The sequence below is a fragment of the Oratosquilla oratoria genome, chromosome 41, assembly GCF_046742065.1.
Source record: "Oratosquilla oratoria isolate Oo_2021 chromosome 41, ASM4674206v1, whole genome shotgun sequence".
In the NCBI taxonomy this organism is placed as follows: domain Eukaryota; kingdom Metazoa; phylum Arthropoda; class Malacostraca; order Stomatopoda; family Squillidae; genus Oratosquilla; species Oratosquilla oratoria.
The window spans coordinates 27738511-27761196 of NC_134817.1; the positions used below are offsets into that span (position 1 = coordinate 27738511).

The window sequence follows — 22686 nt, forward strand, 5'->3', positions numbered from 1 at the left end:
AATATTCAGAGAAATTGTACAGGACAGTAACAAGGGATTGGGGGACAGCATAACAGAGGGACAGTTGTAGTTTAAAAGTGTCATCATTTCTCTATGAACAGAGTTTTCCTCTATCACAGACAAAATGATGTGTGGCTCTGGTCCATAGGGGCACCCCATATAGACCCTAAAGTATCAACTGCATGCTACTTTGCCACAATAACATGCAGCCAATACCCCAGACGGTGAATAATAATAATAAAATACATGAATAAATAATAATAATAATAGTAACAATAATATGGTTGACAAAGCCTCTGCAAAGAACATACAAGTAATGACTCCATCCACACACTCTGTACACATTATTGGAGGCATGGGTAGACTGTGTAGTGTGAGTACCTGAGTTCAAATCCCTGAATTCAAAACCCTTAAGTGGACACAAAAATGGGTGATGGTAGCACAGCTTCATAAGCAACTGTACATCTTTTTACACCTTGCCCTGCCTGTCTGCCTTTAACAAACAATGCACAAATAGCCAAAGCTAGTTCAATGCCTATCCTCTGAAGAAGCACCTTCTACCCTTGTATGAAAGTACCAGAAGACCAGAAAAAAGAAAAGAAAAAAAAATATATATATATATATATATATAAAGGAGGTAGCCAAGTCAAAAGGCATGTACCCACTCCCATCCACCACCTTTTCCTCCCTCCTCATGGATGAAGGGTCATTCCTATATCTTACCACTGCTCTGGGTCAGAACCAATGCAGCAAGACACAGCACATCCACAGCAAGGCCACTTCACTTAATTGACAACCTTCTTCTCCATTGCCTCGTGTGGAAAATAGAAGATGGGGAGAAATCCCCTTTGGGCTGTGTCAAAATATCATTCACACATACCACTCCCTATTCTCCCCAGTCCCCCATCCCCTCCTTTCCTTGCATTACACTAACATCTATACACAACCTTTCTCCACTCATCCCTATCTCCTGCCTTCTCCCTTCTTTACTCAACAGAGATTCCCCTCTTGCTCAAAGCCCCTTTCACAACATCCATCCATCTCATCCTCGGTCGTCCCCTCAAGTTCACTCCTCCACCTCTGCCTTTCACACCTCTTTTACTATCTTTCTTCACTCATTTTTTCCATATGCCCAAACCATCCCAATACTCTTTCATCAGCCCTATCTGCCATATCCTTTTCCATCTCTGCTCTCCTCCTCACTTACTTAATTCTCATTCTATCCAAACTTGTAACCCCTACCATACTTCTCAGGATATTTCATCTTAATCACATCGCTGCCTCTTTTAAATTCCAAGTCTTTTCCCTATACAGAATCATTGGCACAATCACCCCTTTATACAATCTTCTCTTTGTATCCATTCCCAACTGCCTATTTCTTATGACACTTATTAATCCCCCAAAGCATTTACTTGCTTCTCTCAATCTGCATTCTACCTCCACCTCCACTCCTCCCTTTCCTGCCACATGCAACCCCAAATACTTGAAACTATCCACTTTCTCCAGCAACCATCACACGAAAGATACATATAAAAAAAACTCATCCTACGCTACAGCACCCTAACTACATCCAGACAACAATTTTTTTTTTCCCATGAATGACTTATGGAGCCAATCTGGTGGCTGTTACTGGTTACCTGGGAGCTGTGGATCTCTTGAAAAAGATATGGGACAATGCACCAACTGATTGATTGGGTGTGTGCTTCGACTTAATCAACCCCTGCATAGGAAGAAGAGAGCTTTTGGTATATATCTATGATATGGGCAAATTTACTTCTATCATTCTTAGCATTCACTGATGACTTGAATCATAAATGTCATTGGTTCCCCTCTGAGACCACTACTCCATGGGGCTGTGGGAATGAAATGTGTGGTAGTGGGTATGTGCCTTTTGAGTTAGCTACCTCCCTTATAAGAGGGAAAAATCCTTTGGTATATAGATAGTATTCAACTTCAATTTTTTTCATTGTCAGATATAAAGTAAGGCCATAATCTTTCTCACTGGTCTTACCTCCCATTCTATGACTGCTGGCATGTTCTTCACTTTCTGAGCCACTTTTTCAATGACGACTCCTCCACAGTTAATGGCTGCCCACCAAAATATGGGAGCAGTGACACCATGCCAGACGTAAATGAAAGTGAAGACTAGAACTGTTCCCTGGATTTGCCTCATCATACTCCCTGGCTCCCAGCTTATCCATGGAATGTATATATGTCTGCAACAGCAACAGGAACATATATGAGCCAATTTTGTACACATCCATCTATCAGACTGATCTCAAACAGATGGCACATACATATCAAAAGGTCTTTTCCCTACATATGGCCAAATCAAATCAAATATCCACCCTACTCATTTCACACCCATTCAGTGTCCCTCCCATATCAGCAACTCATGAATGAAGGGTCATTCCTGTCCCCCTGACACACCATTTAGGTCAAAAGCAATGCAGTGAGACACACTGTTTCCACAGCTGGGCCCAGCGGCCAGAGTTGGTTTACCCCGACTGCTTCATTATATGGTGACCCTCTTCCTCATTCTCTTGAAATAATTTAAGAGAGCAGACACAAAGACCACTCCTTTTGGGCTGCATCATTTCCTGACCCATTTACAATAATTCTCAATTCACTCCCATATTTTGCTCTCTCTCTTTCTTGCTCAACAGACATTCCTCTTGCTTCAAATATTCTTTTCACACCATCCATCCACCTCATTCTTGGGCTTTCTATATTTCTAGCTGGTCTTTCCACACTTATTCTTTCTATGTGCTCACAACACTTCAGTACTTTTATCTACCTTATCAAATAGATTATACATTTATTGAAAACCTGTTCTACTGGCATAAGTGCACCATGCTCTTCCAGCAAGCCAAAAACAAAAGCAAGCTATATACCCTTTGCATAAACTATCTACATATTAAGACATGAAAACCTTCCAACCAAGTGCAACAGCATTCTGAACTACATCCTGGTTATCACACCATGACTTACCTTAGCATGAAGCGATACAGCCCATGATCAAAGTACCTCCAGATGTCCGAAAACCGGTAGGTCATGAGTGTGCAACGTGGATGTCGGGGAGGGTCAAAGCCCTCTGCTCTTGACAACACTGACAACAGCCCATACATCACTGTTAAGTTTGTGAAAAAATTGTAATTATGTAGCCTGGATGCACTGTGACCTCAAAGACAAATTTTTACACTGTATACATTTTCATGGAAATTTAACTAAAAGATAAAATCAAGCCAGTATCAATGTATATTATCCAATATTTTTTTCATCTAACACGAAAACACCACCAAAAAGTACTTAGGGTGGCAAGAGTCATAAACATTTGATAAAGTCCCTAGACACATACTATTAATAAAGATCACTAAGAGAGACATCCAAGACAAGAAGAAGAAATGGTTGATAACTTTTTATATGGAAGAGTGTGCAAAGTGGTCCAAAAAATCTTAATTCCGAGATCAAATGATTGTACAATGGAGACTCCCTAAGAGCAAAACTCACTTGCACTATTCAACCTTTTCACAAGTGATCTCCCCACACCCAATCCAGAGCATAACATCAAAACACTGACCCATGTAGATAACCTAATGATTTCCTAGCACAGCATGTACAAAAAGCTGCTAAGATCACCAATATTTTCTTAGCCAAATTATAACAATGTCTAAGACAAAATAGAATTGAAGCCTCCCCTCAGAAATCAATAGTGACATTGCTTAAACCAGATAACCTTAAACTAAAGAAATATCTATGTGAAATTATATGACAAATTCTTTCCACTGGACAAGAGCCCTAAAATCCTGGGCCTCATCTTTAGATACTCACACAACCTCCAGCCCACACATTAGACCTAACAGTAAAAATCAGCAAGAAAATAAACGCACTAAGATCAGTAGGAACTGCAGGTTTTGGGCAGCATAAATAACTCTAATCACAGTCTACATACAGTTCATAAGAACCACACTCAATCAAGAAAACACAAGGCACCCTACAAACTGCACAAAATAAAACATTAAAAAGAATAACAGAATGCACTAAAACCACCCCAATTAAACATTACACACAAAAAAAATCCCTTCACATAGAACTCCACATGAAAATAATAGGAAAACAGTTTTGTGCAAGAGATCTTAACCTCCATCAATCCCATTACATCACACAAGTACGTCTAAATGAATACAACAAGAAAAGAACACATCAGTAAGATACTATTCAAACATTTACAGCAACCTACCACCTACACCATGCAACATATTTATACACAAACACGCATATCACAAAAGAAACACTTTAAGACTGACCACTGAATCCCTCACTCCACCAAAATCCATCCATGACAACTGTGAACCACATTAGCATGACTATGTTCAGGTCATTTTCCAGCTTTAAAACAATACTGACACAGAACAGGCTTGGCCACAAAAGCAAATTGTTCCAGATGCAATCACAACGCAAATGACACTGAACGCATCATCTTTTATTGCCCTTCTCTGGCCTTACCCAGACAACAACACAATGTCTCTTCTGTGAATGACTTACAGGCCAATCCGATGGATGTTGCAGGTCGCCTGGGAACCATGGGTCTCCAAGAGAGACCTGGGGCAAAAGATTGACTGAAATGATGAAAAGGGTCATCCATTTCAAGGTAAATTTTCATCCATGAGGAGCTAAGATAAAAAGGGAAATAGATGGGTGATGGATAACAGTGGGATGGATGAGAGTGGATGTATGCCTTGGATGGCTACCTCCCTTATGAGGGGAAGAAGCCTTTGGTATATGGATAGACAAAGATAGAACTAATGAAATAAAAAGGCTTGCAAAAATCTTATTCATATCTCATATATATATATATATACATTTTTATTCAATCAGCAATTACCTGCAAAGCAAAGTGGCTATGCATGAGAGAACATTTCCCCTCATTTTTTCTCATATAAACTATGCAAAGAAGGTACCTTCATTTTTCTTATAATAATGGCTGTTCATCCCTAGTGTACTACTTACAAAGGGAGTAGCCAATTCAATACATTCCTCTGACACCCATTCCACACTTGTCCAAAAACCCATTCATTTTATCTCCCAGCTTAGCTCCTCATAGATGATGGGCCATCTTTGTCCCCTGCTACACTGCTTGGGTCAGGTAATACAGTGACATACATCACTTCCTCTCCAGGGACCAACTGTCAAAGCTGGTTTATTCTCATAACTTCAATACATGATGACAACCCTGCCCATCCTATAATGGTCACTGACATTAACACAACATAGAAAACAGGTCTCCAGCATGAGACCCATAGCACCAAAATATTAAACATTTTCTGAGACCTTTCAATGTCACTTCTTCAGTAGACTCCAGAGTGACTTCTGTAAGTGCCCATGCATATATCAAAAAAGAAAGGAATAAAAAGGCATATACAAAGCACTATAAAACAATTCAAAGTCAACATAACATACATATCTATATTGCAGTCTGAGACTACTGTGGCCATGCAAATTCGCAATAACACGACACTTACCCACATACTTGACTGTGAAGAATACAGTGAGAAAATATACATAACCAGCCAATGACCATGAACTTAATTTCTTCAGTAATTCAGGTGAGAAATGTAGTGAACTGAAATAGAAATATATACACTAATGATACACTGTAATATAACCCCTACTTAAAGAATTAAGTGGTTCCTAGAGCTGAATTATTACCCAAGTTGAAAAATATCTTATGATTTTATTTTTCCTAAATTGAAAGTTCCATATCCCTATCAACTGTATAACTTGCTGTGCTCTCGTGGCTGCTCCTATCATCACAAATTTTCTTGCATTTCTGAAACATGCTTTGAGGCCTAAATAATGAAAAATCATGTCCATGTGGAATGAGTTGAGACAGCAACTCATATTAATAGGGCAAGGAGAGAACATGTATAGTACATGCCACATCAGCAGACTCAGACAGGGAACCAAAAAACACATTCTAAATCTCCAAAATTTATGTATTCTTATCTTTCTAACCTTCAAATGATCAATTCTGTATCTCTGATTTTGCTTATTATGTTTCATATATAATCTTAGTTATATATACTGTGGAACCTTGGATAATGAACTTAACCTGTTCTGTGACTATTCTTCAACCAAAACATTTGCTAACTGAAGTAATTATAGCAAACATGCCAAACCACTACTGAGCTGGTGAGACTGTGTATTTACCTAGTTGTATTATACGGAATGGGAGCTATGCTCGTAGTGACCCATCTTAGTATCTTTCGGCATCAAGTTTGTTCTTAAATTCTTGTATAGTATTTGCACACACTGTTGCATCATCCAATTTATTCCAGATATCTAGCACTCTTTGTGGGAAGCTATTCTTTATCAGATCTCTTCTATAAATATCCTTTTTGAGTTTCTTTTCATGTCCTCTTGTTTTTCTCTTGTCCCACTTCAATAAATCATCTCTATCTAGGGCTTCTATCCCTTTCATAATTCTGTTAATGATCAGGCATATATGTATGCTCACATCCCGAAGTGAGAGGATCTAATAAAATGGGATAGCAGAGATACAAGAGGACATAGAAAGAAAATCAAGAAGGACAGTTATAGAAGAGACCTGAAAAAGAACAGCTTTCCCCACAGGGTGATAGATGTTTGGAACAAGTTAGATGAGAAAGTGATGTGTGCAAAAACAATACACCAATTTAAAAGCAGTCTAGACAAAACGAGATATGAAGATGGGACACCACAAGCATAGTTCCCCTTCCCGTATAATACAATTAGGTAAATTGTTCATTAACAAAGACAAAAATTCTTCACAAAATTTGTTTGTTAACCAATTTGTTCATTAACCCATTCAACTCCGATGACAAGATGTCTTGTCATTTGGTCAAATAAAACAAAAAATCATAAAACACCAAAATGTTTGATCAAACACCAGAAAAATATGACGTCAATCCTCGCTTCGCTCGCAGCGAAGCGAGGACTGACGTCATATTTTTCTGGTGTTTGATCAAACATTTTGGTGTTTTATGATTTTTTGTTTTATTTGACCAAATGACAAGACATCTTGTCATCGGAGTTGAATGGGTTAAATGGGGCATTCATTATCTAAGGTTCAACTGTAATTTCTTATGTGGGTATAAGGTTTGAATAGACCCCTCCCCCCCTCCTATAAGGGAGAAATGGCTTTTGGAACACATATGAGGCATCCAGAAACAGAGGGGCATCCCAGCCAAAGTATAGTTTTTGAGAAGAACACTCAAAGTTTTGCATTTTTCATTTCATCATATTTCATTTGTTTAACTCAAAATCAGTAAAAGTGGCAGGGATGCCCCTCTGTTTCTGGACACCTCATATATGCTGAGGTGGTTTACCCATATGGAAAGGATGTCTGATGAAAGATCTTTCAAAAAGAACTTGGAAAACAAAACTCAATGGGGTGAACTAAGAGGAAGACCAAGAATAAGGTGAACGGATGGGTAATATCTGTCAAGCAAGGAAGACAGTGTACAAAAAATATGTGTGAATGAAGGGAGATTTTGAATTAAAGGACAATGCAGCTTCAAAGGATATTCCCTTATCTACTTCATGATTTTTTTTTGAATGGATAAGGAAGGGGTTGCCATGTGATAAATCAGTAAAGATAAACCAGCTTTGGATGTTAGGGCTTACTATGAAAGTACTGTGGCTTTCTGCAATGCCCTCAAATTGAGTAGTGTGGCAGGCAACAGAGATGACCCTTCATTTGCAAGATGCTGATAATGGGAGGGGTATTAAATAGGTTTTAATATGTAAGGAGTGGGTGTGTGCTCTGACTCAGTCATTTTCTTTATACGTTTATCAACCTACTGAGTGTGTGCTCTGACTCAATCATTTCCTTTATAAGTTTATCAACTTACTGTGCATAAAAGAAGTACAAGGTAATATTGCAGAAAGCCAGCCAGCCAAGGAAGCGTATAAGATTCAGGACAACAAGTATGACACGTCCCAAGGTCCAAGGCTGATACGGTACAGACAGCTGAAATCAAATAGCAGTGAATTCATATATATCTATATATACATACATATACCAAGGGTTTTTTCCCCCTTACAAGGGAAGTAGCCATAGTCAAAGGCATAAATCCACTCCCACCCATTCCATCCCCACATACTCCACTCCCATTCACCACCCCTCCCTCCCTCTTTTCTTGGGTTCTCCTGGATGATGGGTCATCTATATATGATAATAACTATTATTGCCTCAAGTTCCACTGACTGGAAATCTAAAACCCCACACTGGCTGGAAGTGGTCCTTGGGCCCTCTCATAGATCTCTCTGGGAAGAAACTTTAGACTGCTAGTCTGCACTGTGGGGCAGTTTCTAGTCATTGACTTATAGTAATACAAGGAGAGAAGTAGTCATTAGTTAGCAACTCTCATTATGTGAAAAGGTTGATAAAATACATTTGAAGTTGACAGATAAATCTCAGGCCTGATACAGAGACAGAGTATTAACCCCTTGGGGCTCCACTACCAGATGGAGGTGATAACTAAATGATGGGTATTGTCATTGTATTTCAGTCAGGTATAGTATGCATTAACAATACCACACGAATACTTACCCCTTTCCTGAAGTCAGTGAAGGGCATATATGGTCCAGTATAGACGAAAGGGAGATAGAGACAATAACCTAACAAATTGATAAATTGCTGGCTTGGAACCAACAGTCCTTCAGGATCTTCATCACAGGTTTCCAAGGAAAAGCTCAGACTACGTAGGATAATCCAAGCAATCATCACTGACACTTTATAGTCTCCCTCAGGTATCTCCTCTAACCATGACTCCTGTTCAAAAGAGAAATTAAATTCATCAACTGGACGACTTAAAACAAGTATCTCAGCTTGGACAATAAGCTGAAGAAAAATGTTCTAATTCCACAACTAAACACAAGTTACCAATAAAATACTCTCTAGATATTCAAATTTACTACATTTATTCCATAAATTATATCATACTACTATTCATAAAATGATGTAATATTTATTAAGTCTGTAAGGTTATAAGGGAATTTCATTAGTTACCATGTAGTTCATGAAGACTTGTGTGTTGAATATGATGAGGATGAGGCACCATGCAAGCCATATAAACAGTTTCAGTCTTGACAGAAGAACAATAAACATTATGACTGGAACAAGGATGCAGAGCAGCACACCCAGCAATCCAATGGTCTGCCTCAGAAGGCAACAGGTGTAGACCACATAAAATAAACTTTGGTACTGCAAACAGATACCATCTATCAGTTTACTTATCCTTGAGAGATCATATGCATACACATACTTGTAATAATTATATATATATATATATATATATCAAAAGGTCTTTTCCCTCTTATATCAGAGATGGCCTAGTCAAAGCATAAACTCACCTGACACCCATCCAAAATCCCTTTCATTAGCCCTCCTCTCTTAGCTCATCGTGGATGAATAGTCATCCCTGTCCTCTGCCATACGACTCAGGTCAGAGGCAAAACAGCAAGAAACAGTCCCTATACAGCAGAACCCAAAAGCTGAAGCTGGTTTGACACCATCACTTCATCATATGGCAACCCCCAACTCCCACCTACTCAAGAAAAATACAATGAGAAATGAAGGAATTTTGTGACTGGATGATACATTTCAAAGAAATGTTCTCATTTGCACCATAAATAATTTTGAGTGGACTAGGAGAGGGGGTTCACCATATGATGAAAAAAATAGGGGTCAACCAACTCTGGCTGTCAGGATCAGCTGTGGAAGTACTGTGCCTCACCGCATTCGTCTTAACCCAAGAAGTATGGTAGTGGACTTGGATGATCCTTCGTCAATGAGGTCACGAGATGAGATGAGCATTAAATGTGTTTCATCATAGTTGGTGAGTGCTTTAACTTGACAATCCCCAACAGAGACAGAGGATAGGGCTTTTGGTGTATTGACAACACTAATAACACAAATGACAACCTTGGGAAACTACTCACCTGAGGACAAATTCTACGAATTATCTGAGCCAGGACGAGATGCAAAATTGCCCATGGTAATGTATCAAGGATAATAGATGGCCAAACAAACCACTCTAGGTCTGTCAGGTCCTGTCTAGAACCAAAAAAACTGCCTTCTACAGCAGTTAAGTGCAAGTACTGACCCCATCCTATTTCATAATCAAAGAAAGGGGAAAAATGAAGAAAATCAATAGTATCTAAGTTTAGACATGATTTTGAAGGAACAGCTATTATATGTTACCATACTTTAAGTTATTTGTTTGTAATTCATATAGATTAAAGTAGGCACACAACTACTATAGTCTGTGTGCTCCAAGGACCCCATTCAGGATATGGCATATGTTGTGCTACATCAGCCTTAGTACATACCTCTCTCTCTCTCTATTTCCCATCTATGTGCTATTTTTTTTTTTTTTTGTATATAGAAATGGAAACTGTATATTACAATGAGTATCACATTCTATGATTATAACAATGATTACCCACCCCATTCCAACTGTCTCACCTGTGACACCTCATGTAGCAACATGGGGAAAAAGTGCTGCCACATGTATAGAATTTATTCAAATCATTGTTATAATACTAAAAAGTGATACTCATTGTACTATGCTGCTCCTTTTATTCAGTGTTGTACAAATATATATATATATATATATTATATACATATATATAAATATACATATATATATCTATATATACAGGTAAACGTCGACTTACGATGGCATTAGGTTTCGATAGAGCCATCGTAAGACGATTTCATCGTAAGTCGATCCCCAATTTGTGTATCACTCTGTTCCGTGGTCACTGTACCTAGCCTACCTGTATATTAACCACCAGAGATACTGAATATAGCCTATTAAACATGTACAGTAGTTTATTTAATCATTTTTATCCTTTTTACCATATTCAAACACTATAATATGTATTTTCAGTACGGAACTTAAATCTCGCGGGCAGCAGCCAATGCCAGCCGTACGACGTGACGTAATAATACTCGCATCATAAAATATAGTCACCGCTTATATCGATCGTTCTCTCTTTCACCCGCGAATTTTGAAAACCACAGAGAATGGGATTTAGGGCACATTTGAGAGAATGTAAAAACACAGGGGTGACTACAATAAATATAATCAAGACGCCGATATGGCAGCGTCGCGAATCCACTTGCTCCTCATGACGCCTACGTGTGCGGCACCGTATGTAAGGGGTTAAATATATCATATCGTCGTCGTCGTCATCGTAAAGTCGAACAATCGTAAGTCGCGGCCATCGTAAGTCGACGTTTACCTGTATATATATATATATATACCGTATTTTCCGGCGTATAGTGCGCGACTTTTTTCCGTTGGAAGGGCCTAAAAATGGGGGGTGCGCGTTATCCAGTGGTGCGCATTATCTACAGCCTACGATAAAAATTCTGCGGCTGTGTGTGTAATTTTTTCACAACAACGTGACGATGTTGGCCGTCACAAAGTCGGGATGGCACACTTCTCCGTGACGTTCCGTGAGAACAAGAAGAACAGCCATGGTGACATGAAAGAATACGCCAGCATGGGCTATATAAATATTTGGTATAGGTAGGTATCTATCGAATCTTATTTTTCATGTTTAAATAGGCCTAAACACCATGAAACATGATCAATATTCATGATATTTGCCCATGTTCACAGCATCCTAGTTTGAATTTTTATGTTGGCTTTGTTGCTTCACTTTAGGTATGGTACAAATTCTGTTGCGGCTGCTCATAAACTCGTGTCCAACACCTGACTACAACACCCTCTTTCGGGAGTTATATTAACTAAACGTCACCTCGATGAGAGACTGTCCTATTTCACCACTGTCATTGCAGGTTCAAAGCTAAAACGAAACAGTCTGTAGTTTGTTTCAGTAACAAATAAAAAATGGTAAAGACGAATTATTTCCTCAAGATATAAAATGAACATTTTCTGTAAAAATCCCAAAATTTTTCTGTATATTTTACTTTCAATAAACTTTTTTTAGATCATATTTCCTACAAACTATTTAAGCTACAAAGTAATAAGGGACCAACGCACAACATGAGTCATATACCGGTACATGTAGTTCCGCCTTTTTTTAGTTGTGTCCTGATTGATGCCTAAACTGACACTTAATTTAGTGACAAATCAACAGATTTCCCAGCGGTGGCTCTAGCCAATGAAAAATACTTCTCCATGTAACCTCGTTCACATGATACTAAATAATTAATCGCCGTTATTTCATTGGTTTATTTTTACTAACTTTAATTATCGCAGTCTATGCAAATATTTGGGATCCGTAAAATAGCACTGGTACCAACATCATGAACGTTGGCCGTTTTAGCTCACCCGGAATATGCTAGATCAGGTCCGAGATTGACAGTTCTATTGCAAATCTAGTCTACACTAAACACCCTTTTGCGAGAGTTTGTTAAACTAAACGTCACTTCAGTAAAGACACTTATGAACTGAAACATAGTTTGTTGCTGCATGGCGATAAAAACTTGTACACGGTGATAAAAACTTGTACACGGTGATAAAAACTTGTAAGATGAATTATTCCCTCAGGATAGTAAATTACAATTTTTCTGTAAAAATCCGAAATTTGTCATGTATTCAATAAACTTTTCATGGCTCAAATTTCCCACAAAACAATGGACCAACGCAAGCAGGAGTCACATACATGCAGTTCACGAGCTTTAGCCACCAGTGACTTTTCCTGGCATGCGCGTTATACGTCGGTGCGCGCTATCTGTGTACTGAGATAACGAAGTGCATGGGTGCGCATTATAACCCGATGCGCATTTTAAGCCGGAAAATACGGTATATATATTATATACAGTATATACAGTACAACCTCTCATTAACGGACATTAATTAGCTGTGTTTTCAGTGTTTTTGGTGTTGTTGTTTAGTGCTGTGCAATCACTATGCCACCCAAATATCACTCCAAATCAATGGACACCGTTACCCCCCTTTTAGTCTGTTAATGAGAGGTAGTACTGTATATATAAAATCAAATAGCACATAGATGGGAAATGAGATAGATAGATAGATATATATATATATATATATATATATATATATATATATATATATATATATATATATATATATATATATATATATATATATACACATATGTATACAGTAGAACCTCTACATATGAATTTAATTCGTTCCAGGACCTACTTCATATGGTGAAATGGTCGTATGTTAAATAAAATATTCCCATAAGAATACACTGTAATTCGTTTAATTCATCCCACAGCCCAAAAACCTATGATAACCCCTTAACCACTTCCATACGGTGCCGCACACGTAGGCGTCATGAGGAGCAAGTGGGTACGTGATGATGCCGACGTTGGCCTTTTGATTATATTTATTGTAGTCGTACCTACGTAAGATTCATTCTCTCTAAACTGGCTGCATCATATTTTCTATGGTTATCAAAATTCATGGGTGAAAGAGAACGAACAATTAAGCACTGACTTTATTTTTTATAATGCGATTATTATGACGCGACATCGCACATTGGGCATCTAATGCTGCCAGATGTGCGATGTGCCCCGTATTGAAGGGGTTAATAAATACTGTACTGCAGATAATTACACATAGCAGTAAAACAAATGCATTACTGTATATAAGTGAGATGTAAAAAAAAAAAAAAAAAAAATGATAAGGAAATAATCAATAAAAAGGGTTTTTTATTGTCACTTAACCTTAGAGACAGGCGAACGGAGGTGTAGGCTTGGCGATGCAGGAGACGGTAGGTGTGGGTAGAGAGGTGGTGACTGAGATACATATCGTAGCTTAGGCTACTCTAACTTACACTAGGTGAACTTTAAACTAACTTAGCTTATATATATGCAAAACTTCAACGACTTCGTATGTTGGAAATTACTTCGGGTGTAGAGTCAAATATTAGATCGAATTTCACATCGTATATTGGAAAATTCGTATGTTTAGGCAATCGTAAGTAGAGGTTCTACTGTATATGAATGTACTAAGGTAGTTTGACAGAATGGCACACAATGTACGCCACACCCTGAACAGACTCCTTGAAGTGCAAGAACTATAGCATAAACTCCTTCCATACCAAAGGGTGCTTATTACTATGACTGCTGCCAGACTGTTTTATCTATCTCCTTTGGTATGGAAGGGGTTACAATGGTGACAAAATTCTACAGGATATATAATTCTTACTTTGTGATGTGCGATAAAACCTGTACAGGCTATATCCTGCAGCACTCCAGAAACTGATACAATAAAAAACTATTTCAACTGTGGGAAGACTTGGAAAAGGTTCCTTGGACTTGGCATGTTTGTACCATTTTTTCCGGTCCTCTTCCTCAGCCTCTTTGGTTTCTGTATGCTGATACATCCTTACAATTCTACTTTATTCTGGTTCCTTCTCTTCAATCACTTATATTTGGTATGATTCTGGAAAGAGAGAAAACAAAAAAATAATAGATATATAAAATAAGGGATCTTGAAACACAAACTAAAACAATGCTTAACTTTCAGAATACTGTCCAAAAAAGAGGGAAATGTAGAGTGAATACAGTTTAGAATTATGGAAATAGGAAAAAGAGAGACAAACAAACATTGAGTGAGAAAGTGTTAAAACGATCCTTGGCATTCAGATACTGCTGTGGGTTGAAGTGGCATGGTATGAAATAATGAAGCAGGTTTTGGGGTGACTACCTACTAGGGATTTACAGAAGTGAAACAAATCACCATGCAAATTTCTACAATATTGTTTTCTATAACTGGATACAAAGATGGTACCTATCAGAGGTGCACTAGACTCACATTTTCAAATCTGGTCAGATTCAGATTTCACTGCCAAGATTTTGGATTCAGATGATAGTACAAGAAACTAGTGGCATCACTGGCTAATGCAGCATTTCCTAACCTAGGGTGCTGAAATCAATTATAGGGGGTGCTGGGAAGTGATGCACACAAAAATCACATTGATATATGTATCATTGATTACCTAGTTGTGCATATTTGACTTTTTCCATGCTATTTTTTCTAGGGTGTTCTTATTTCTTCTACAAACAATATTGTCAATTTGTTTCAGTTCTATGGAATCGAGAAAATAAATCATCACTTCCTTTTATCCTTCTAATAACAAGATAGGGGTGCTGGACTGCTGAGACATGACAACAGGGGGTGCTATGGTCAGAAAAGGTTTGGAAATGCTGGGCTAATGACTTATAGTTTTAAAAAGATTAATTAAAGGTATGAACAGGTACAATCCAATTATTCATGATTATAAAATACCTTGAGGTCTCAAATTATTATCATTATCTTTATCTACAGCAAAAAAATTGAGAGACAAGAGTTCTACTCAAAACTGCTGAACCCTATTTGGATCAAGTTTAGCAAGTAACCCTTGTAAGGGGATAAACCCTTGATATATGCATGTATATATTCCTTATTGGATAGAAATTTGTTTAATCTTTTTACCATATACCCTCATTGGTAAACATTTCATGCATAAGAATAATCACTTATTTTATATCATACGTTTATATTTATATATTGGTAAATTATCCAAATTTCCAGTTAAAATTGCTGTAAATCTTCTGCCTAAATTTGATCTTGGAAAAATTGATCAAGTTTGCAATTTGTATCTAGTTGCACCAGCCATTGACTGAACAGCTGATGCAACTAAAGGTTCAAAGTTTATCATGGTCACTTTACAAATACTGACTTATTTGTGAACAACTGTGCTAATGAACTGTAATATCACCATCCCAATAAAACAATGTCTGATAGTTTGCTCTTCACATGAAAAATTGTTCCTCATTTTTTATTGTAACAAAATATGGGAAATCCAGCCTGATTTGTAATAAATCTGACCAGTTTCTGGATACTTAAAAAATTATTTTTAGGCTGGATACTGAATCCAGTGCATCCCTATAGTTATCCACTTATAATATAAAACAATTCACTGTACTCTAGCCATGACCAATGATAATATGAACCATTTCTTATAAATGCATTTTCTCAGGAAATATTACTTATGAAAAGAAATAAACTAAACTATAAAGAAAAAAAAAAAAAATTATTTTTGCAAAATTTCAGTACAGCTACAGCTATACTTGGTTCACTTACTGTAATCATCTGGAGTGAATGGATGATCTTTCTTGATTTTTGGACTGAACCAGAATAAAACATGGAAATGTAGGAATCAGCTTGATCACATCAACCACAATACATACTGGTACTCATGATTATGGTTATGTACTTGTGTCTGCCACCTATGCTTTCATTTGATAATTCTCTTCAGCATACTGAGACAGTCAGCAATATTCTGAAAGTCAAACAATTCATTTACTGTTCACAACTTATTGAATAAGTTGATACTGGCTGCATAAATTTTATATACAGTGAGTCCTCCTTATATGGTAATTCTTTATCCGGTAAATTCACAGTTACAGTATTTGGTAATTACTACCCTCGATTCTATTTACCGTAAGAAAAATTCACAGATACGGTATCTGCTAGATATTTTGAAGAGGAAAGAGTAGTGAGAAGGTATGTCTGCCATATCCTATTATTACATGTTATAATGGCTTCGGTATACAGTAATTTCAATTTGCGGTAAGGTTTTCAGGAATGCATATGTACCGTATAACGAGGACTTACTGTAGTCAATGCTTTAGGGACTTTATGGCATCCTGATTAATCAGAACTGTGCACTTTTTTTTCCTATTAGAGACCAATCTCCATTCAAAGATCAATTATCATGTTTTATTAAAATTTTAAATTCTGACAACGACTGAAAACATATAATTATCCAGACACCAAGGCCTACTTCTCTTTGGAACATTGTTTAACCATTTCATTCTACTATGACACCATCCTATTTGGGACCAACAATGGTTACCTGCTTATGGTACTCCTGCATGCAAGAAATATATCCCTGCTGTTTGTCTTCACCTTCCATCAATACCCTCACCTCCATCTGGAGGTACAGTCCACAGGGGTTAATACTCAATCTCTGAACCGAGCCTAAGATCCCTCTCAATCACCTTCTTCATTCTCAATCTCTTCTTCATTTTTGACATATGGATAGCTGATAACTAGCAATTACTCCCCTCATCCTAACTCCTCATTATATATATATATATATATATATATATATATATATATATATATTATATATATATATATATACATACATATATATAAGTGGGAAATAAGCCAGTTGTTGTTTGCTGACAACACTGCACTTGTAGCAGGATCAGAGGAGGGATTGAGGAAGTTAGTGACAGAGTTTGAGGTGTGTGAAAGAAGGAAGCTGAAGATAAATGTGGGCAAAATTAAGGTGATGAGATGTACCAGGGGAGAGAGTGGCAGCAGGCTGGAAGTGTGTATTAAGGGAGAGAGACTGGAGGAAGTGGATATTTTTGGGAATGGATGCTAAGAGGTTATATTTACCTAGTTGTATTTTATGGGACAAGAGCTATGCTCATAGTGACCTGTTTTCATATCTCTCTGCATCCAGTTTATTCTTAAAATCGTGTATAGTTTTGGCATTCACTGTTTCTCTGTTCAGTTTGTTCCAGACATCAATCACTCTATGTGGGAAGCTATTCTTTTTCATGTCTCTTCTATGAGTGTCCTTTATTTTATTTTCATGTCCTCTTGTTTCTCTTATGTCCCATTTTAATAAGTCATCTCTATCGAAGATTTCCATCCCTTTCATAATTCTGTAAATGGCCAATAAATTACCTCTTTCTCTTCTCTGTTCCAGTGTTGACAGATGTAGTTTCTCCAATCTTTGTTCATATGTCAGATTTGCCAATGTAGGTGCCATTTTTGTCACTGCTCTTTGGATTCTTTCTAATTTTCTTATGTTCTTCTTTGTGCTGGGTGCCCACAATGTTGCGGCATATTCTAGTTTAGGTCTTATCAGTGTAACCACTATTTTTTTAACCATCTCTTCGTCTATGTAGTTGAAGGCCACTTTCATTGATCTTAGTAAGTTAAAAGTCTCTCCAAATAATTTGTTGACGTGTTTGTCAGGTGTCAAGTCGCTTGAGATGATTACTCCCAGGTCCCTTTCTGAATTGACTTTTTTGACTTCTTTGTTTCCAATTTTGTATTGGCCCGATACTCTATTTTTGCTTTTTCCAAATTCTATTATGCTACATTTCTTAATGTTGAAGCTCATCTCACATTTCTGACTCCATTCCCATATTTTGTCTAGGTCTTCTTGTAGCGATCTACAATCTTCTTCCGTTTTTACTCTCTTGAGTAATTTGGCATCGTCAGCAAAGAAGTTCATGTAACAATTTACTCCCTCATCCATATCATTTATATATATATGGCAAACATTAAAGGAGCCAATACAGAGCCTTGCGGGACTCCACTTTTCACATCTTCCCAGTTCGAATTTTTGTCTCTAAGTACCACTCTCATTTTTCTTCCAATTAAGAAGTCCTTCATCCATTCTAGCAGCTTACCCTGTATTCCTCCTATTATTTCAATTTTTCTTATTATTTTTTTATGTGGTACCTTATCAAATGCCTTTTGCAAATCCAAGAAGGCGCACTCTACCAAGCCATCTCTTTCTTGTATTATCTCAATTAATGAAGGAGTGATTGTGCTGACAGCACTGTATGGGGCAGAAATATGGAACATAAGAGAGGAAGAGAGAAGGAGTTTGAGCATCTTTGAGATGAAATGTCTGAGAAGTATGGTAGGGATTACTAGGCTAGATAGAGTGAGAAATGAGGGGGTGAGGAGGAGCACAGGGGTGGAAAGGGAGTTGGGAGATAGGGTTGATGAAAGAGTATTAGGATGATTTGGACACATGGAAAGAATGAGTGAAAAAAGATTAGTAAAAGAGGTGTGGCAGACAGAGGTGGAAGGAGTGAATATGAGGGGGCGTCCTAGGATGAGATGGATAGGGTAAAAGGGGCATTACAAAAGAGAGGAATGTCTGTTGAGGAGGGATGGGAGAGGACAGAAGATAGGGGTGAATGGAGAAGGGTTGTGTATGGATGATGCTGTGATGCATGAGGGGGTGGGGGATGGGGGGTGAGGGAGTATGTATGAGAAATAATTTGATGCAGCCCGAAGGGATTTCTCCCCATCTTCTCCTTTTCTGCATGAGGGGACGGAGAGGGGGTTCATCGAATTAATGAAGCTGCCTTGCTGTGGATGTACTGTGTCTTGCGACACTGCTTCTGAGTCAGGGCAGTGGACGGGATGCAGGCATGACCTGTCATCTAGGAGGTGCCAAGATGTGAGGGAGGGAAGAGGGTGGAGGGGAGTGGAGTATGTAGGGGATGGAATGGGTGGGAGTGGTTTCTATGCCTTTTTCTTTTTGGCTACCTCCCGTGTAAGGGGGGAAAAGCCTTTGGTATATGTATGTATGTATGTATGTGTATATATATATATATATATATATATATATATATATATATATATATATATTTATATATATATATATATATAAATACAAACACGGATAAATAGATAAATAAATCCCTAATTAAACACAAATAACTGTCCAACATTTCCTCCCATGAAAATCTTTGGGAGGGTTTCAGGACAGTTGCTAACTAATGTGGGGCCCATTGTTTCTCTCTCTCTTCTATTTTATTCCTACAAATATGACTCTTCAGGGTCAAGGCAAGAGGGGAATTTTAATTCATTTGAAGAGACAGTGTGGTTTCCATCTATAATGTAATGAAAATAAAGAAAATTCTGAACAATAAAGAAGTCCTCTTAAAAACTTTCAAAATTTCTGATACACTGCATATAAATGCTAATTCAATAAAAAATTATGAAGAGTGCATTTTTTCTGTGCCCTTACCCCTAGCTTTACCATGGCCATGTTATCTGTGTTACATTAGTGTGGGACTGTTTATATGTCATTGTCTGAAAGTAGTAGAAGGGAATCAGTCACTTTTCAGTTTTCCTTATGTGAAAATGTGGAAAAAATACAATTAAAGATGACAGAGAGAGAGTTTGGCCCCAGTCCAGCAAGCGAGTGTCAGCCCCTCATGACTGAACCTACTGATGGAGGTGACAGGGTTGACAAAATTTGAAACTGGTAATCACCATTGGTCCTATATCTAATACCTGATATGTCAATCACCCAAGTGTGCAGTCTTTTATGTCATTAATTGGCAAAAAAGAGTGAGAAAAAGAACAATATTAGCCCTTATCCACAATAAGGTATGTCATAGATTAGGTTAGATTACATTGATTACACAACAAAGGATTACAAACATTTTTCTCTCATTCAAGTGATGCATCGATATTTTTCATTTAGCAATGAAATAATGCCATCAGTTCCTGATGATAAGTTAATGAAACTCTGATGAAGAAAATAATGAAATGGTGGGACTTATTACCATTAAAAAGTATACATTTAATCAAATACTTAGGTGTCTCATAACTTAACATTATAAATCACTAATTCATTTTATAAAAGCCTATGTACACATGGAAAATGTACCTGTCTTAATAACAAATATATGGCATATAATGAATAAATTATTACAGATAACAGCACTTAAGGTATAACTAAAAAAGAGAGAAAAAAAAAGTACATATTTATCTTCATTAACCATATCAGAAAAAATACATTAACCAAAACAAATTAATTTACTGTTATTATCATGAATATTCAATTGATCAGTCTGGTGCCACTGGTCTATTTTGCAGAAGACCCATGGCCCTCTGGTACAACTGGCAACAACCTTCTTACCATGAGTATCCTCTACTGCAGTAACAAGATTTCAGTGCAATATGTAATAATACACACTACATGATTCCAAGTATTAGATATTCAAAACAAGATCTATATTATTGAATAAAGAAATATATTAGTGTACCAGAGTGACTCAAATATATTGTGCAGACCCTTGTGGAGAATAGGCTTGTATAGTGAATAAATAACATGAAAAAGGAAACAGACATGTAGATAATTAGAATAAAAATTATACTGATCTAGAGTTTTATAGAAAATCCAGCAACACACACAAAAGGGCTCAGAATTCCAGATCTCTGAGGAAAAAGAGGGGTGTAGGATCGAGATTTAAACAGACCAAGTAAACAACATGGCTGTGCCCCAGTGGAGAATATAGGTACTCTATAGTCTTGCACAAGCAATAAGTAACACAAAGAAGAAAGGAAGAAGCCATGTAGAGAAGTTTAATACGAGTGACTAAATAAATTATTCTTATTGAGAACTCAGTGATACAATAAGGCCTAGATTCTTACATGTACCTACATGAAGTAACAAAAAAATTAGGTTCTATTCCAGTATCACACAAACAAAATTTTCACTTCTTTTTTACACTTGAAAGGTTTATTTCTATGGAATGGTTATGTTAGGTTATATACAATCAGGGGTGTCCACAGGAATTTTTGTAGGCAGGGGCAAAATTAAAGATATTATGCATATATGGTTAATGGTATAAGGTTATATCAAGATATTTCAAATAGGCCACATAGGAATATATTCACATGATCTACATGAGTTACATTTTGACTTTCATCAATCATACACTGTATTTTCTTTGCATTTTTTTTATTTTCCATAAATTCCAGGGGGAGCAAATGCCCCCCTTGCCCCCCCCCCCTGCAAGACCCCCCATGCTATCAATACTTGGGTATCTAGATCGACATTAGGCTTTCTTTTGCTCTGGAAATCAGGTACCTCAGCAAAGCCACTAAGACAAGATTAAATTTCCTTGAAGCCATGATGAGATCCCAGCAAGGTGCTGGGCACAAGGTCCTTTGGACATACTATAGTACAGTTCTGATTAATTATCCGGCTATCACAGGGCTTTTCCATTGCAGCTAAATCAAATATGCCATTGTTTTGAGTCATACCCTTTAAAAAAGCATAAAACCACCAAAAACCCATTTAGTTTCCTACCTAAGCCTCACAAATAACATAAACACAATAACAAACTACATTTGTATAAAATAAAGTGTTAATCAACAAATGAACCTACCTTGGAATCCATCTTATTTTTCAAAATGAGCCTACAAACAAATGAACATACTTTTAATGAAAAAGAAATCATTCACACAATTTTTTTTTACATTTCCTGTTTTATAACCTTTTTGCATTTTCTTTTTTGTTTTATCATAGCCTACAAACAAATGAACACAATATGAAAAATAAAGCACTTGTACACAACTTTTTTTTTACATTTTCTGTTTTATAATTTTTTGTATTCTATTTCTCTTAGCCTAAAGTAAGCACACTTATTCCAAGTCAGAAGAGTTTAAAACAAGGGGCTGGACACTGTCTGACCACCTGATCTTGAACTGCTGGTTCTATGGGCATTGTCATCTTCCATTACTTGTGGGAGGGTTCCTGAGTGTGGGGCAAGAGTAGGAGCCAAGGTCTTCCTGCATGCTGTGTGCTCAAACAACTTCCTAATATCTATCTACCTACAGGATTTGGCCTTTTTGGCAAGAAAGGTGTTCATCAAAATATGGACACCTATCACCTTAGAAACACTGTAGTGATCACTGCCCTCCACATAAGACAAACTTAGCTAGACCTTTTTGAGCTTCCTTCCATGTCACTCTCTCCTTCTCCTCCTCTTCATTAGACTCTTGCTCATGTGGGGTGTTGTGGGTAGGGCTACAAATACTGCTGACTATGACCTCATCTGTCATCTCTTCCACAATA

The 22686-nt window shown here is 37.3% G+C and overlaps 1 protein-coding gene across 5 annotated transcripts in view; it reads right to left on the reverse strand.

Annotated features, from left to right (window-relative positions):
• Positions 1–22686, reverse strand: part of rasp (protein-cysteine N-palmitoyltransferase Rasp) — a 39205-nt gene that overhangs the window by 9831 nt on the left and 6688 nt on the right. For 3 of the 5 annotated variants that reach the window (XM_076178335.1, XM_076178333.1, XM_076178334.1), the window contains exons 2-10: positions 16128–16326; positions 14208–14444; positions 9985–10154; positions 9053–9247; positions 8594–8815; positions 7893–8011; positions 5523–5623; positions 2992–3130; positions 2012–2216 (exon numbers count right to left, since the gene is read on the reverse strand). In XM_076178335.1, coding sequence (XP_076034450.1) covers positions 2012–2216; positions 2992–3130; positions 5523–5623; positions 7893–8011; positions 8594–8815; positions 9053–9247; positions 9985–10154; positions 14208–14385 — 1329 coding nt within the window. In that variant the 5' untranslated portion in view covers positions 14386–14444; positions 16128–16326. Of the gene's footprint in view, positions 1–2011; positions 2217–2991; positions 3131–5522; positions 5624–7892; positions 8012–8593; positions 8816–9052; positions 9248–9984; positions 10155–14207; positions 14445–14816; positions 14835–16127; positions 16327–22686 lie in introns of those variants that run through there. The other 2 variants (XM_076178337.1, XM_076178336.1) reach the window with 2 other exon arrangements.